Here is a 17,669-nt window from a genome sequence, read left to right on the forward strand (position 1 = left end):
AAATGATATTTTAATAGTATTATTATTTAAAATTATATCTTTCAATCAAATTTATAATATGTATTAACTTGATATTAAAAATATTTTATTTGATTTAATATTAAAATTTGATATTATTAGGTTACACTTATAATTATTTTAACTATAAATATTATTCTTATTAATGTTTCTGGTAAGATTGTGTGTACGTTTATAAATATTATTTTCTCAATTTTGAAAAAAATAATTTTAACTTAAACTATTCTATTTAAATGTGTTAAAAAGATATTATAATGTTGAAAATTACTACATAAAACATAACTAAATAAATTTTTAGTTTTAAAATAATTTTATATTGTAAAAGCATATATAAATTTTAAATTAAAATCAATGTATATAATATATTTTTAAAATTATCAACTTACATATTTGTACTTATTATTATAAACTTAAAACTCTAAAAACAAAAAAAGTTCAGATATTGTTTTAAAGAAACCAATTATTAAAAAATCAATTACTACTTTTTCTTCAACACTTAAGAAAAAAGTTTTAACCTTGTCATTCGAATAGATAGTCTGCTGAAGGCACATAAAACAAAATACTATTGCAGAATATGGAAGGAAGAATATGAAAGTACAATTTCTATGTATGTGGTATGTGCTTCGGTGACATGGCATACCCAGCCAGTCAAAATAACTGGCTGGGTAGCCATTGTCGGCACCCCTAGGCTACAAGGCTTTTATGGTATGGGGTAAGGAGATTATTCTGGGTGCCACATGAGGAAAGAGAAATAGATAGACCATCGGAACGTTAATGATTCATTAATCTATACGTCATACCATGGACTACTTCATCTCATTCTGTTAGAAAAGCAAGTTAGAATGTAATTGTGCAAGAATACCATTTTTAACACTATAAATGACATATCAGCATGCATATACAATGATATTGCTAATATGATTAATAAAACACAGATACATAAATCCTGGTGGAAAAAATTAGGGCATTTCAAAAGTTGAATTACTTTATTCACTCAAAAAGACCTAAATGTGCTCTTTAGAAAATAAATCATTTCCTCCTTATCATAGATATCCTACATGAAGAGTAAATGTTTTAAAGACTAATTATTTAAGTTTTAAATGAATATCACTTATATTTTTTACATACTTAACCAAAAATTATATAATATAATTTGTGTTAGCTTAGAGAATTTTCTATGATAATAAAAGAGGAAATACTTCACACTAGACTAAAATTCAAATTAATGTACATAGTCAATTGCCAAAAATAGCACCCCCTAAATATAACAATATTTGACAAGGAAATAATTGTTGAACCCACTAAAATTGAAAAACTTAAAACACCCATAGAAAACTATATCCTCTAACCCACTATAAATATGGGTTAGGAACCTAACAAATGAAAAATGGAAAGAAAATTTCACTTGATGCAAGAAGGGGACATTATAGAGGGGTTAAGTCATGTATAGACATCACAAATTCAATTCTTTTTAAAAAGCTAATATACCTCTTTTTGTTGGAAATAATCAAGACTAACAAGGTTATTGAGAGGGGAGGGGTGAATCAGTAACTCTAAAACTTTAAATCAATTCTGCATAATAACATATTCACCATTTATCCATCTAATCTACTGTATGCATGAAGAGATAAACATTCATAACGCATGAACACACTGATTTGGTGACCCAGAAACCTTCCAATTAGAAAGTAAAACTAAGGTGGGGATGATACCCACAAAACTTCAATACTGCAGTATAGAGTTGGCCGGTTAAGGCTTATAATGATCACTTCTGATGATCTACCCTGTTAGGAGCAAGTAGGACTACTAGATCCACTTTGTTAGAGGATTTACAAACATACACTAAAGTATGCACTCTGTTAGGAGATTTACAAAAGACTATTAAGTCTACCCTTTTAAAGGATTTACAAATTGATTCACCTGTTAGGATGAAGCAATGGATCTGGTTACAACTGATTACTGATAAGATCCTTTAGGCTTTGATCACTCGATGTGATAGATATAATTTTTTTTGCATCTATGTTGACCTTGATGTATTCCTCTGTTCTGCTGCTGATTTGCTTTCCTTCTTCTCAAAATATTGCAATATAATACCAACAACGACATACAACATTGCTTCTCTTCAAATGATATATGCCATTCCAATATTTACACTAGAAAGGTCAGCCAAACACAAGTGAACAAATCATTACTGAGTCGTCCAGATAGTAGAAAACTCAGGTTCCTCAAACTGACTCGATGACCTTCTGATACTCAACATCCACTACAATACACTGCATCATCATGCACTTGATAAGAGTAGAGGCATGGTCCATACTAATCACTCTAAGTAGCTTGGAACTCGGTAACCATTGGTGACTGACTGAATATTATGTCACTCGGTGAAAACTGAATCCATTGATAACCTTCTTCACTTGGTAAACACTAATTCCTTCATTTACCTTGTTTACTCGATAAACACTAAGTCCTTCATTTACCTTGATCGCTCGGTAAACAGTAAGTCCTTCATTTACCTTGATCACTCGATAAGCACTAAGTCCTTCGTTTACCTTGATCACTCGGTAAACACTAAGTCCTTCATTTACCTTGATCACTCGGTAAACACTACGAAGCTCGATGACCACTAATTGCTTGGAGAACACTATTCTGCTTGGTAACCACTATGAACTTGGCAAATACTACTAAACTGCCCATATGCTCGGTTTCCAAAGGAATGCTTGGTATAAACTTGTAGACTGAGTGATGAGCTTAGTAAGCATCCAGAATTGAATAAGTGTTTGCACTAATGGCAAATATACCTTAATTCCAACACTTTTGTCATTATTCTTGATACTAACAGTAGTAGAGATCAAATATAGACTAATTTAAAACTTTTTCTTACTTAAAAGCTAATATACCTTTTTTGTCATTATCCTTGATACTAATAGTAGTAGAGATGATATATAGACTAATTTAAAACTTTTTCTTACATCTTTAAGAGGATACACTTCAATTTTCTATTTCAAACTCATCTCAACATAATGTCTTTTACTTTCTAGTTTTGTTTATGTCAAAGAGATAACTAGCTTCATGATAAACAATCACTCTTTTTTACTACATTTCTTTATGAGGGTCTATTTGAGGATGTTTACATGTGAGAACTATATTCATTCCCATGCATATTGTTTATGATTTGTTAGCTAAAGAAATCTATCTAGAGCCTTAAAGAAGCCTTGTGGAACTTTCATTCCAAGATGAACTCTTTTCTTTTGCTTGTTGGATTATTTATAGACATTTTTTGTCCAAATGTATAAATTCTAAACAAGAGAACAAATTTCTTACATATTTTAAGATGATTGAATCCTTAATTTCATTAGATTTTGTAATATTTTTTGAGTTTTTGTTGAGGATCATTTACTAAATTGGAAGAAAATGAAATAGTTGAAATATAACATATACTTTTATAATTTTAAAATTTATAATACTTGTATAATTTAATTCAATTTCTTGTGAAAATCATAAATAACTTAAAAAAATCTCACTATTATTTAGTTATATTTTCATTCTAAATAATATATTAAACATTATCAAATAATAATTATATATATACATATAAATTCCTCTTATCCTTGGAATAACATCTAGACAAAAAATGACACAAAAAATTATATCCACCCAACTTAAATTGAATTAGTAATTTAGCAAAAGAAAAAGCCATAAACTCTAAGATCCATGGCATAAGATGGCATAGTTTCTAGATTAAATTGCATTACCAATTTAAAAAATAGTCAACAAATTCTAAGATCCCTAACAAAAGATTGTATGCTTTATTATTTTTATTGTTTCAAAGACAATTTTCCATAAATTGTTATTATTGACCTTTAATCTTAGTGCCTTAAAAACAATCTATTTTGTTCCACATGTTGTCTAGTTGTAGCCATGTGAAATTGTTGATAGTGGTCCATCACTAGTACAACCATATTCTTTCATATAGTACTAAAGAACTTAGTATTCTGGTGTTTCTTGATCTTCCAAGGTTTATTAGTACTTGTCAATAGGCTATTAGTACTTGTCGATAGACTAAGTACTATTGTGACATTTTATGGATTCTCACATTAACAAGTTATTAAATGACCTCCAATCTACCAATTATAATTCATTTTATTTAATTTTTTCAAATAAATATTATATTTTTAGCAGTTATATGACAATTTTTTTAACTTTTTTAGTTTTACGTATTAATTTTCTATGTTTTGATTCATTGAACGGATTGAGGTCTTATATGGAGAAGAAGGTGGGAAATATGATTTTTTATAAAGTATAATTCTAAGCCTTATTTATGGTCACTATTTTCTCCATCTTTATATTTAATTTTTTTTTTTTAACAATTACAAATAATTTTCATATTAAAATAGAACACACTTCTATATATATTACAACATTATAAAATTATTGTACAATGTGAATAATAATAATAATCAATTAGATGTGCTATAATAATAAATTTTAATAGAATTAACATTAAAGAATGTCATTTAATTTTTAAGGCTTTTTAATGTTTATAATTTAAAGAATTTGAATCTTACTTGAAAAATATAATTAAAACTAATATCTACACTTCACAAATTAAGCTACCATTTTGAACTCACTAATTTGTATGGAAATCATTAACAGGTTACTTTTGAATATTGATTAAAATAATTTAAATCAAAATTATAATAAAATTTTCAAATAATTAAAAAATATATATTTTTCTTATACGTAAACTAAATTTAAATTATATTATTACTAGACAAGTACTTAGCCACTACATCACCCTTGTTAAACATTTATATGAAAATGGTATAAAAGTTCACATTCAAAATTGAATTATGATAATACTTTCATTTATTTTTGTTGTAAAAAATTTAAATTCAGTATTGAAATAAAACATTGGTTGAATTATAAGTTTAAATTAGATATTTTATTATTCTCTACAATTTTTTAAACTTCTTAACCAATATTTCTTTGTATTCTCCCTACTGGTAGTCCTCCATTTTTTTAAACAAATATTCTGTGCAAGTTTTGATAGAGACTAATAAGATGTGTATTGAGCTATGAAGGGGGCCCAACTAATAAATAAATTCAATGGTGAACAAAATACAAGGCGGTGAGTGACTAGTGCTTGAATGCTAAAGATTCGGTCCAATCAGCCAGTAATTAATGTCGTCCTGTTAGCGAAGTAACCAGCGGTGTGAGGAAATTTATAAAGAAAATATCAATGTACCTCAACGTTTAATTTCTCCCCCAACATCTCCGACCTTGCCTTTCTTTCTTCAGTCACCGAATCAGAATTTTTCTTTCACGGACCCTTTTCAATGCAAGCATTGACAAGGGAAGCAACAAATATAGGAAACCAAGCTTTATTTATTTATATATGAGACAACATCTTGCAATGGAAGGAAAAAGCAACGATCTGTACAGTGTAGAGTAAACCTCCCAAACAAAAGATAACGAAGATGATAACATATAAATGCAAACAGAGCGAAAGTGGGAAAAGAAGAGGAGATAAATTTCAACGCCTTCGAGCGGCGGTCTCTCTTTGGGCATTGAAGTAGACTGCAGCAACGGGCAATCCGAGTTGATTATTCAACACAAATTCCCTGGTGTTGAAATGGCAACGCGATGGAGGAGGATCCACTGTTCCCTTCCCATTCTGCTCAAACAATGCCAGCACGTAACGGTGGATCCCAACCATCGGCCTTGGATTCTCATAGCTCACTATTTCTCGACCTGCATGTAAACAACACTCACATCTCCGCACTAATAATTGATTCTTATAACTGTTAATCATTCTACATATTCAATAAAAGAAAAACTTAAAATGTAAATCAGCTATTAAAGCGAGGATCTCCGAATTGTATGTAGCAGTAGAACTGATAGCTTCATGATAATTATGAACTGTCACTCTTAAAATTTGAAAGAAAATGTCGAAAATATCAAAAGAAATGGACAAGGAACGATCTTGTAGGATGGTAAACTCGAGGAAACATATCGCAAGCAAACAGTTAAAAAGCGGAAATAAATTTTTAGAGTCGAGTAACATATTTGTCACCGTAGAAAACCTCATGTTTTAATCTTTAATGGAAGACATATTTGTTACCGTATAGTCCATGCATCAGTCTACTTTCAATTTCAGTTGGTGATCAACTAATGAAAGCAATTGTCATTAACAAAAATTTGAATAAGTACATCGCGGCACCGTTCGTTCACTTGAAGCCAAAGAGAAATACCTAAACATTTGCATAATAGGACGTGCTATTTCTAGTACAAACAAGAAATCATCCAAGCTTTGTCTTTAGTGTTTTGAAGATGAAGGCACGGAATAGACTCTCATAAACTTCAATGCTCTAGATAAGGTTTTCAAAGAGTAGTAAAATGGGATGTTTTGGGCGCTTACCATAAGAATTCGAGAGTGTGCCAGGGATATCAGTCACTATCCTGCACAATATAATAAGTTGTCAATGGACCGTTCTTAAACATTACATATTAAGGAAGAAATTAAGTTTTAAAAAATAAGTCAATTTCGATTATTTAACACTTTTAGCCTAGGAATTCAGTCTTAGTAGGTGATGTTTAAGCCATCCCATAGAAAACATGTTTAATTTATAACAGACTCCATCATAATGGGAGCATACCAGTGGAGATATTCGCGTCCAATAGGATCGCTAGGACTAGGGGCATCTGGGTCTGTCATGATCTGTGCATGAAATAATAGTCATTAAAGTAAAAATCATTCATAATTTTAAAAGTACTGGTTATAAGTTTAAAAGAACAAATAGATAAGAGTTTACAACACAACCATAACTTATTAGCCTCTCATGTGAGAAATCTCAAGTTGAAATCTACTCAAGCTTAACAAATAATAAATCTAAACTTCGACTATGAAAAAGAGTTAAAGAGAAGGAATAATTCTCACCAGGGTGAAATAGGTGCGCTGGTTGCCGTCAAGGAGGTGGACTTGAGGAGGGGACACGAGAGTGGAAGGCAGAAGCTCGAAGCCATTGTTGACCTCTATATTTCTCTCGTACACAACATTCATCTTTATCGTTGGACTAAACATGTCCAAAACATCCCCAATCACTCCACATAATTTCAAGGGTCTTATCGATCTAGACATGATTAAACTCAAACTCTTCTTCTTACAAACAATCTACAGAGCAGAGCTACTCATGCACTTGGCTTGGCTATATTGTGCCTCAGCCAGGTTCCATCTACTCTACTTATATACCTCACCAGAATCAATCAATGACGTCATCTTTAGACAAATGAATAGAGACCTCTGCTGCCTTCTCAACAGTTGCTTTTTATTTGTGTATTCATTTATTCATTGGATTGATTGCTTGTTGTTTCTATTAAATAGTTGAACTTACAGTCATGGGACCTCTTTTCTAACAGTAATAGAAAGTATAAGAGTACACTGAATTCTAATGTTTGCTACATTGGTTTTCTTATTCTCTTTTGTTGATAAAAAGCAATGATGTCTAATGACCTAATTAAATCTAAAAGCAATACTTAATAGTTTTAAAATAAACTCTGAGAATTTGATATCTCAAAGACTTCAAATTTATTACGAAATGATGCCACAGATACCAAATCGCATCCCGAGAATGCAAATATGAAAAAAAAAAAATCCCAGTGTAGCAAAGAAATACATAACACAAAACCACCGACATGAATGCTCAAATTTCAACCTAACGTTGAATCGAGGAATTTTTTAATTTATGAACCGCAAATATAACAAAGAAGAGCTTTTCAGTGGGCTCCCGGAAGCACGTGATGTGATTAGATCGCACCAATAAAACAACTGCTTTATTCCACCGCTCATCCAGTTTTCTGAGTTGAATTTACAAGTGTAGGGTTTGTTGGAGTTGGCGTTTTCACACTCTATTATTATTCCTTTTACAAATGCCTTTATAATTAAATAGGATTTAAAGGTCTTCTGTCTGAATGAAAGAGAAATCCATTCGACGTTTTATTGTTTTCTCTCCTCTGGCTTTTCTATATCGAGAAAGAGCATATCGATGATTGTTTTTAATGGAGAACAGCATGTTTGTCATCGATCAACAAATGCTTGACAAATAAAAAGTTTACAAAATTATTCCCGTGATATTTGAATTGCAGAATCATCGCGAGTGTGTGTCAATTTTAGTTGTACTTGGAATAAGGTGAAAGTCAATTTTGATTATAGGGAAACATTTGTCGTTTTAAAATGTATATATATCGAAATAATTTCATATTATCAAGAAATATAATGCTTTACTTTTATAATCTAAATTTATTAAATGAGTGAAGATTGTTTAAGTATAGCTGGGATAAATTATATTATACTGAAGTGAATAATATTATTGTTTGGGGGTGGAATAGTTTTTACTTAGTTTTCAATGGAATGTTGTGTGGTTTGGGTTTTGCTATTATATGAATATTTTTTATTCCATACAATACATAATCATGCTTAAAATATTAACAATGCATCAACAACAAAGATATTACCAGCAAGCTACCTTACTTATAACATTTAAAAATATCTTAACCCGACTAGTAACCCTAGATCAGATACAAACAAGCAAATTCACAAAAAACACCAATAAATGAATAAACTTCATAGCAGAAAGAAAACTAACAGAGCATCTAGTATACAAAATTAAGCTTTTCTAGAAAATATAAGCTAATCTACTAATGCATATACCAACATAACTCATGCAGAGTTTTAACCATAAATTAAGTAGTTAAAAAGGAAAAACAAGATGATAAAAGTAGAAGTTGGACATAACCAATAGCAGAGTTCTAGCATGGAAAAAACATAAAAGTACCAGGCCTAAACATTGGCCTTCTTGTTTTCTTTCTTGGCCAACAAGACTTTGGCCCAATTGTTCGCCATGAAGCAAAATAGCTTACTAGAGTCCTCCACACCAAGGTTGTCTCATGTTCTCCTATTGTAAAACTTTAAGTATGATAGCAACAACAAGAGTGACATTAGAAGAGAACTTGGATAGAGTAGTGAAACTCCCATTCAAAGCCTCAAAATGTTCATTGAGGGTCACCATCTCCTGCTTGATTTCCTTGACCATTCTAGATAGCTCCTAGAGACCAAAATAATTTCCTTTCCTAGTCTTTGCAGTCTATACAAGCACCACTATGGGGTTAGTAGAAACCATATTATTATTGTTCTTGTCAACACAAACATGGGATTTTATCGTCATCACTAAATGGTATTTATCATTGCATGGAGAAGGGACAACATTGGTAGCGAAACCCATCATGTTCATAGTAAACCTAGCCAACATGGGTTGTGTCTTCACTAACTTTTTTCTTATTTTTCTTATTGTATTTAATTTCTTATAATGTCAAGCTAGTCTCCTTAATCCCTATCCCCTCCAACTCTTCCTACTTCCACATTATTTTCTTTGTTTTCTTTTCTTCTTTCTCACTAACTTTTGACTCCATCTTGCCGTTAATCTTTTAGTCCATACAAGATTTTTGTCTCATCCTAACCTTACTTTTAACAAGTCTCATACATCTCCTTCTACCCTCCCTCATTTTCATTCTCCAAATCAACTAGGTTAATTTCCTCTTTTTCAATTTCAAGATCTGCATTTTTTGGGTCCCAATCTCTTTGTTGTTTCTGGAGGGTGTGGACCAAGGGGAAGTCTTAGGGGTGGGTGCCACAAAATAACCCCCAGTATTGGTAGGTGGATAAGATGGGTCACAATTGTTAATTATACAATGGGGAGGGGATAGGGAAAGGTGGAAATTATAAATTTTCACGATTAAACCTTGGTGTAATATAGTATAGCTTTTCCTCCCTTTCCTCCTATCCCTAACATCAGCTATAGTGGCTTCAAGATCGTGCAAAAGAAAAATAATAATTGAAATTTCATCATGGTGCCTGAAGTGATTTAACAAAGGAAAGTGATCAAATTAGTAGACCCCAAACCTACACTCGAAGATCTGATACTTCACAAGAACAAAGAATACCTCATTCCATGGGGACGAAAGACTTTCTCTATTGAAACTACCTTAAAACCTTGCTGACAACTCCTTCTTCTTGAAAACTCTATTCATTTGGTCTCATCCATAACCATGGTGGAGCTCTTTAGCATTTTCATCTTCCTATAGAAAGACCACTAGCCATGGCAATTATTTCCTCCTTCATATGAAAGGAAATTTCATTAATGGTGAATCTCCTCTCAACCCAAGAATCCACAAATTGAGCTGAGATATTATCATCATACCTCAACATGGCTTCCATATAGGGAACTAGGCCACCTTCACATAGAGACATCCAAGTACATAATTTCATCATATAATCATTAATTCTATAAGGCTCAATGTGTACCATATTGTCCCTACATCTAAAGCCTTCTTAGAGTTCCCTAAAATCTCTAGATTAATAAGTTCGAAAATACTCTAGTTCTCACAAAAATGCCTACAAAACAAAATGCTTACAATTTTCTTTGCAAGGAATTTAGAAGTCAAGCTATGATAATAGGGTGTGTGCACCAAGATGGTGTACAAAAAGTGGGGTATAAGTGGACACATTTTTTCTAAAATAAGATAAACATGACCTTAGAAGACCCATTTGATGGTCATGCACTCAAAACATGAAAATTTATAAAACAGAAAAATTGCAATACTTTTAATCTAGTTTCTAAACTACTAAGGTTTTTATTTAAATGGATAAGATTAAGAGGGTCAAAGCCTACACGCTCTAAAAACTTTTCTTGTTTTTTGTTGAAAAAAATAACACAGTTGTTTGTGTGTGCTCAAAAATACATATATTTATATTTAATATGATGAAAAACCCTTTGGTAGGATGATATGTAAGAGTGAGATCTAGAAATTGTGTATTTTTTCATAATTTTATGATGATTATTTTTTTTATGACTTTTCAAAGTGACTCCATTCTAAAATTATGGTACTTGTTCTTATGTTGGGTATAACTTCCATCAAAATAATCTAAAATCAACATTTTTTTTTAGAAGTGTATAGAATCAACTATAGAACAATAATATGTAACTTATTTTCCATTTGGTTAAGTAGATGAGAAGTTACTAAAAAATGGTAGATATATGTCTAAGAGGATTGTCAAGGCACTGATATAGATAAATCAACTTCATAATACAAATCTTGTCTAAATTTTTTAGAAATAATATGGTTGGAAAGGTAAGAAAATGTGTGAGATCATGTTGGTAATTTTAGAGATATCCACTTCACCATTTGCAAACTTGATGAAGTCAAAGATGATAATTGAACTTTGAAGTTGAAAAAATGTCTAAACCAATAATAAAAGTGGGGAAGACATCAACCCAAGCCTTTGGGTAGTTGAAAAGGCCTATTACCAAGCATAAACATACTCATATTACTCTTCATATTACTATACTGTCATACTAGACATAACACAATCATGTTATACTAGACATAATGTGATTGTGTTATGTCTAGTGTGACTTTACTAGACATAATGTGATTGTGTAATGTCTATATAAAAGTATAGTCAAATTTTTAGAGGCCTAATAAGCTTAATTAGGCCCAATTAATGAAGAAACTATGCAAAAGTATGTTACTTTCATCAAATAAGTGATTGGAGGGATGATGCACAATGGGTTTTATATAAAGAAAGAGTGTGGGGAAGGGATGATGAACAATGGGTTTTATACAAAGATTCAAATGTTAATTTTATCAAGGAAAGTTTAGCTTCTAAAACTTAGACTATGGGTCTTAGATTCATTTAGTTTGTTTTTTGTCAATATGGCGACCCTTAAAGGGTAGACCTAATTGCAATGCAACAATACAATGTAAGGTCTAGATATAAGAGGGAGATTCTTGTGTTTGAACTAAAAGATAAATGTTCTTCTAAAGAAATGATAGAGACTTACTCTCTAAAGAATCTCTAAAGAATTTGAGGTACATCAATTCATTTTACTAAATTTTCTCTTTAATTTTTAACATGTATAAAAATTTAGTGATGGGTTTTTGTGTGTATATCAAGAATAGGAAGAAGAAGGGTCTGAAATTAAGCCAAGGGAGCATCACCATGACAAACAAGGAAACCTACAACAATATTCTTCTTGAACAACTATAAAATTTATTGGAGATCTTGCTGAGATTAAGTAAAAATTGATACTCAACATTGATAGCCAATATAGTGTAGATATTGAAATAATGAAACATGTTGATAAGCACTCTAATGAATGTAGGTTCCTGTTGGATATAATTAAGTAATTGTGTATTGTCCTTGATGTTACACAAATGCCATATCAGTTATCAGACAGAGTCTACCAAGTTCTGTCGGTCAGGAAAAAAATTTACAGAGTCTACCGAGCTCAGTCGGTCAGTAAAGCCTTTTGCAGTGTATACCGAGCGTTCCTGTATGTCACACGGTAAGCTAAGGAAAGTTTAGTTCTTACCGAGATCACTCGGGTATCAAAGGATTTTGTAGCGGACGGTTAGTGTTAACCAAGTTCGCACGGTAAGCCAAGGAAAGCTTAGTTTTCACCGAGCTCACTCGGTAGTAGAAGATAGATTTTACCGAGTCTAGTCGATTTCCAAAGGAAGTGGCAGGTTTATCAAATTCCCCGGTAATTGTAGTTTTTACCGAGTTCTGCCGGTTAACACAGGAAGCAGTTTTTTTTTTGTTCTGTATTGACCGAGCAGCGTCGGCCAGTGAAGAATTTTGTTTTGATTGTTAGTTCAAGCCGATTTTGGAATATGTTTTGTCAAGTTGGTTGGGCCGACCTGGTATTATGTATAGTATATAAAGAGGTGCTCAAGATGCGAAAAAGTGTGGAATAGAGAGTGTATATGGATAGTGCAAGGAAGTGCAAGGAAGAGACTTGCGTGTGCCTAAGCAGAGTTGAGAAGAGGGAAATCTTGGAGCTGCAAAGATATATTTAATCAGTAAAGATCTTGTGGAGCTAAACTGAGATCTATATTCAGCAAGATAAGTTGCATGTATTTTCAGATCATTCATTGTTGCTTTCTAACCATTGTAACAGTGATTCCAAAATCTCCTAACAGAGTTGGTTTAACAGCCATTCCATAAATCCTTTAACAGGGTGGCAATTCAGTTGAATTGTTCTAAAGACCTCTTACAAGGCCACTCCTAACAGGGTGATTAAATTCTCTAACAGGGTCACACCTAACAATGTGTTTTGAAACCTTTAACAGGGTTGGCTCCTAACAGGGCTCACTTCAGAAGAGTGAAAATTGGTGACTAGTTGCTGGTGGTTTTTCCCATATTGGGTTTCCACGTAAATATGGTGTCTACTGTGTTCATGATTACTTTCTTTTGCATGGTCGCTTATTTCAGTAAATGCTTAATAAATTAACTAAACATCTATCAAGTTTTAAGCAGTAATTTATGTGATTACCGAGTAGCAGCAACAACTAAGTTTAAGGCATCTTTGGGATTGTTGAATTTGTTTTTGTGGTAACTGATTCACTCCTCCCTTCTCAGTTACCCCATCTTCATTTTCCAACAATTGGTATCAGAGCTTTTGGTGCTTGCAGGAGAAGATTTCAAAGATCTAAGCCAAAGATCAAGATGTCTTACAAGAGGGAAATCGCAAGGCTTAACCGAAACAACTTCTCAGCATGACAAGGATTAATGAGACTTCATCTAGCTTCCATTGGTGACACTGGTCTGAAATATCTTGATCAGAAATATGTAGAACCATCAGATACATTATCAGTCAATGACATTGCTATAAGGAAGACTCATAACATTATGATGATTGATATTGCATCTTCCTTGAGTTATGAAGAGTTTGATGATGTCAAGGACTGCACTACTGCCTATGAAATGTGGAAAAGACTAAAAGAGATCTATGGTGGAGATGACAATGTCAGAAGAGCCAAAGCTGAAAGTTTGAGAGGACAGTTCGATCAGATGAAAATGAAAGAAGATGAAAACATTGCCAAATATGTTGAATGAATTAAAGCATGTGTCAGTGCTATCAAAGCTTCTGGAGGAAGTATCCGTGAAGAGACAGTCATAAGTAAAGTTCTTAGAACTCTACTTCCAGTTTATGCCATCAGGGTATCAGCCATTCAAGAAAGAAGGTGTGAGGCCAATCACAAGATAAACCTAGAGGCCATAGTTGGAAGATTGATAGCATTTGAACTAGATAATTTTGATAATTATGTTCCAGCTACAAAGAACATTGAGTCTGCATTTGAAGCCAAGCTTTCACTCAAGGACAAAGGCAAGAAGAAGAAGGAATCTCAGTCAGAGAGTGAAGATCAATCAGATCAGAGTTTTGACAGCGACCTTGAAGTAATTGAAGCTCTACTTGCAAGGAAATATTCAAGAAGAAGAGGTAAATACAAAGGTAAAGTACCCCTAATCTACTTTTCATGTGAAGAAGTCGGTCATATTGCTGCAAGGTGTCCAAACAAGAAAGATAAAGATGAAAAGAAAGATAATAAATGGAACAGTAAAAAAGATCTCAAATCATTTAAGGATAAAAGTAAGAAATCATGTTTTATGGCTAAAAATTCTAATGATTCTAATGATGAAGAAGAGGATGAGATTGTTTACATTGCTGTAAAAGATGAATCTGACAATGAAGAAATGGCACTCATCTCTCACATAAGTAAGAATGATACATGGATCATTGATAGTGGCTGCTCACATCATATAACTGGAGATAAAACAAAGTTTGATCAATTTGAAGAGTATGATGGTGGCAGTGTAAGATTTGGAAACAATGAACCTTGTTGCATCAAAGGAAAAGGAAGAATCACTCTAACCCAAGAACTTGTATGTGATAATGCTTATTGGGTAGAAGGCCTAAAGCACAATTTGTTGAGTGTGGCACAGTTACTCAACAATGGACTCAAAGTAGAATTCATCCAAGGCAAAGCAAGACTGCTGAACGGTAAAGAAAAGCTGATTGGATCTGGTACTCAAACTAAAGGTAACTTGTTCTATCTTAAACTTGATGAACATTCATGTTTTATTGCTCAAGTAGAAGAGAGTTGGTTATGGCATAAAAGGTTATGTCATGTGAATTTTGACAATTTGGTAAAGATAACCAAATTCAAGAAAGTGAGAGGCATTCCTGATTTAAAGAAACCAGAGGTCGGTTTATGCAAGAATTGTCAAATTGGAAAGATGGGTAAATCTAGTTTCAAAAACAAAAATTATCAGTCTGAAGATTTATTAGAAATTGTGCATACTGACTTATGTGGACCTATTGAAACTGAAAGCTATACTGGTGAAAAATATTTTATTCTTTTTGTTGATGATTATTCAAGAATGATGACCGTCATGTACCTAAGGAACAAATCAGAAGCATTTGAAAAGTTCAAATGGTATTTGGCAAGAGTAGAAAAAGAAACAGGGAAAAGATTGAAATGCCTAAGGTCAGACAGAGGTGGTGAATTTATTTCACATGAATTCAATAACTTTTGTATTGAAAGAGGAATCAAAAGACAGGTTTCAGCACCAGGTACTCCTGAACAAAATGGCATAGCTGAAAGAAGGAACAGATCCATCATGGATTGTGCAAGAACCTTGATGATAGAAAAGAATGTTGCTATCAAATACTGGAAGGAGGCTATCAGTACAGCAGTTCATACCTTAAACCGAGTACAGTTGAAAAAAGACTCATTCAAAACTCTCTATGAATTATGGTATGGCTATAAACCCAATGTAAGTTATCTGAAAGTATTTGGAAGCAAATGTTATATCTTGAAAGAATCTAGAAAAGGTAAATTTGATGTAAAAGGTGATGAAGGTATATTTCTTGGATACTCATGCAAGAGTAAAGCATATAGATGCTTGAACTTATCTACTCACAAAGTCATAGAAAGTATATATGTGAAAGTTGATGAGTTTGCAGAAAAGACTGAAGAAGAAAGCAGAAGAGAACCAGAAGATTACAAAAGATTCGTCTTCAGTGAATCGGATATAATATCAACTGCATCTGAGAATTAGAAACCTTCTTCTTCCGAGTCATCACTAACCGAGTTGTAGGAAACATCTACCGAGCCAATGTCTACCGAGTCAGAGAATACCGAGTTAGAGATTACCAAGCCAGAGGTAACCGAGCATGTGCATACCGAGCCAGTTGATACCGAGCCAGACCAAACCGAGCATGAAGGTGAAATGCAAGAAGATAACGACAAAATTAATCCAAAAGGAAAAGAACCTGTTCTAGCCAAGTATGTCAGGAGACATCATTCAGCAGATCAGATCATTGGAAATAAATCTGAAGGAACCATCACAAGAAGTAAGTTGAAAGGTACTTGTTTACTTGCTGATTTTGAACCTAGAACTGTCAAAGATGCATTAGAAAATGATAATTGGATTGAAGCAATGAATGAAGAAATAGAGCAGATAGAGAAAAACAAGAAATGGACTCTTGTACCCAGGCTTAAAAACAAAAATGTAATCGGTACAAAGTGGGTTTTCAGAAATAAGTTGGATGAAAATGGTAAAGTATCAAGAAACAAAGCTAGATTAGTGTGCAAAGGATATTCTCAAGAGGAAGGCATAGATTATGGAGAAACTTTTGCTCCTGTTGCTAGATTGGAAGGTGTTAGAACCTTATTAGCATATGCTGCTTACAAAGGATTTAAAGTTTATCAGATGGATGTCAAGTCAACATTTCTAAATGGTATACTGGATGAAGAGGTCTACATTGAACAACCTGAAGGTTTTATAGATCCAGATAAAAAGAACATAGTTTGCAAATTGCACAAGGCACTGTATGGTCTGAAACAAGCCCCTAGAGCATGGTATGAAAGATTGCATAGCTATCTTATTCAAATTGGATTTCAAAGAAAAAATGATAACAATAGTTTGTATATCAAGGAAGGACCAGAAAATAAGATTGTCCTGGCAGAAATATTTGTAGATGATACTATTTTCACAGGGAATGATGATCTTTGCAAAGAATTTTCAGAACAAATGAGCAAGGAATTTGAAATGTCAATGTTCAGTGAAATCAAATTCTTTGTTGGACTTCAAATTCAGCAGAACAAGAATGGCATCTACATCACTCAAGCAAAATACATCAAAGAGATATTGAAAAAGTTTGGTATGGAAGACTGTAAACCAGTTGGAACTCCCATGTGTACTGGACTAAAACTTACCAAAGAAGATGATTCAAAGGAAATAGATCAGACATTGTACAGATCTATGATTGGAAAATTGCAATATGTAGTTCATACTAGGCCAGATATTGCTCTTGCAGTTGGAATTGTGGCAAGATTTTCAGCCAAACCAAGAGAAAATCACATGATGGCAATCAAGAGGATAATGAGATATTTGAAAGAAACTGAAGATTATGGATTATGGTATAAATTTGGAGGAAACCTAGACTTAAAAGTGTTTACTGATGCTGATTGGGCAGGAAACCTTGACGATAGAAAAAGCACAAGTGGAGGTGCATTCTTTCTTGGAAAGAGGTTGGTTTCTCGGACAAGCAAAAAACAAAATTGTACATCTCAATCAACAGCAGAGGCAGAGTATTTTGCTGCAGCAGTAAACTGTTCTAATATTGTTTGGTTCAAGCAATTGCTACAATGCATGAAGATGGAAATCAAGGAACCAGTTGTCATGTTTTGTGATAATACAAGTGCAATCAACATATCTAAGAATCCAGTAATGCATTCTAAGACTA

General features: G+C 32.8%; 1 protein-coding gene across 1 annotated transcript; it reads right to left on the minus strand.

The window, feature by feature from the left end:
- Positions 1–5,385: 5,385 nt before the first annotated feature.
- Positions 5,386–7,243, minus strand: LOC149532008 (CEN-like protein 1). Its single transcript, XM_089808467.1, has 4 exons — positions 6,956–7,243; positions 6,675–6,736; positions 6,437–6,477; positions 5,386–5,769 (listed from the first exon to the last, which is right to left on the minus strand). The coding sequence occupies exons 1-4, from the start codon at positions 7,154–7,156 to the stop codon at positions 5,552–5,554; spliced, it is 522 nt and encodes a 173-aa protein (XP_089664593.1). The 5' UTR covers positions 7,157–7,243; the 3' UTR covers positions 5,386–5,551.
- Positions 7,244–17,669: the final 10,426 nt, after the last annotated feature.

The sequence above is a fragment of the Cupressus sempervirens genome, chromosome 11, assembly GCF_028749045.1.
Source record: "Cupressus sempervirens isolate cs-2001-9-10 chromosome 11, ASM2874904v1, whole genome shotgun sequence".
Lineage (NCBI taxonomy): Eukaryota > Viridiplantae > Streptophyta > Pinopsida > Cupressales > Cupressaceae > Cupressus > Cupressus sempervirens.

What these genes read in the sequence shown, in the direction of transcription:
- LOC149532008 (XM_089808467.1), bottom strand. Translation starts at nt 7,156, where the DNA reads ATGTCTAGATCGATAAGACCCTTGAAATTATGTGGAGTGATTGGGGAT. An exon ending in AGCGCACCTATTTCACCCTG is followed by an intron (nt 6,737 to 6,955) that starts GTGAGAATTATT and finishes TTTCATGCACAG; the next exon opens with ATCATGACAGACCCAGATGC. An exon ending in GGACGCGAATATCTCCACTG is followed by an intron (nt 6,478 to 6,674) that starts GTATGCTCCCAT and finishes TATATTGTGCAG; the next exon opens with GATAGTGACTGATATCCCTG.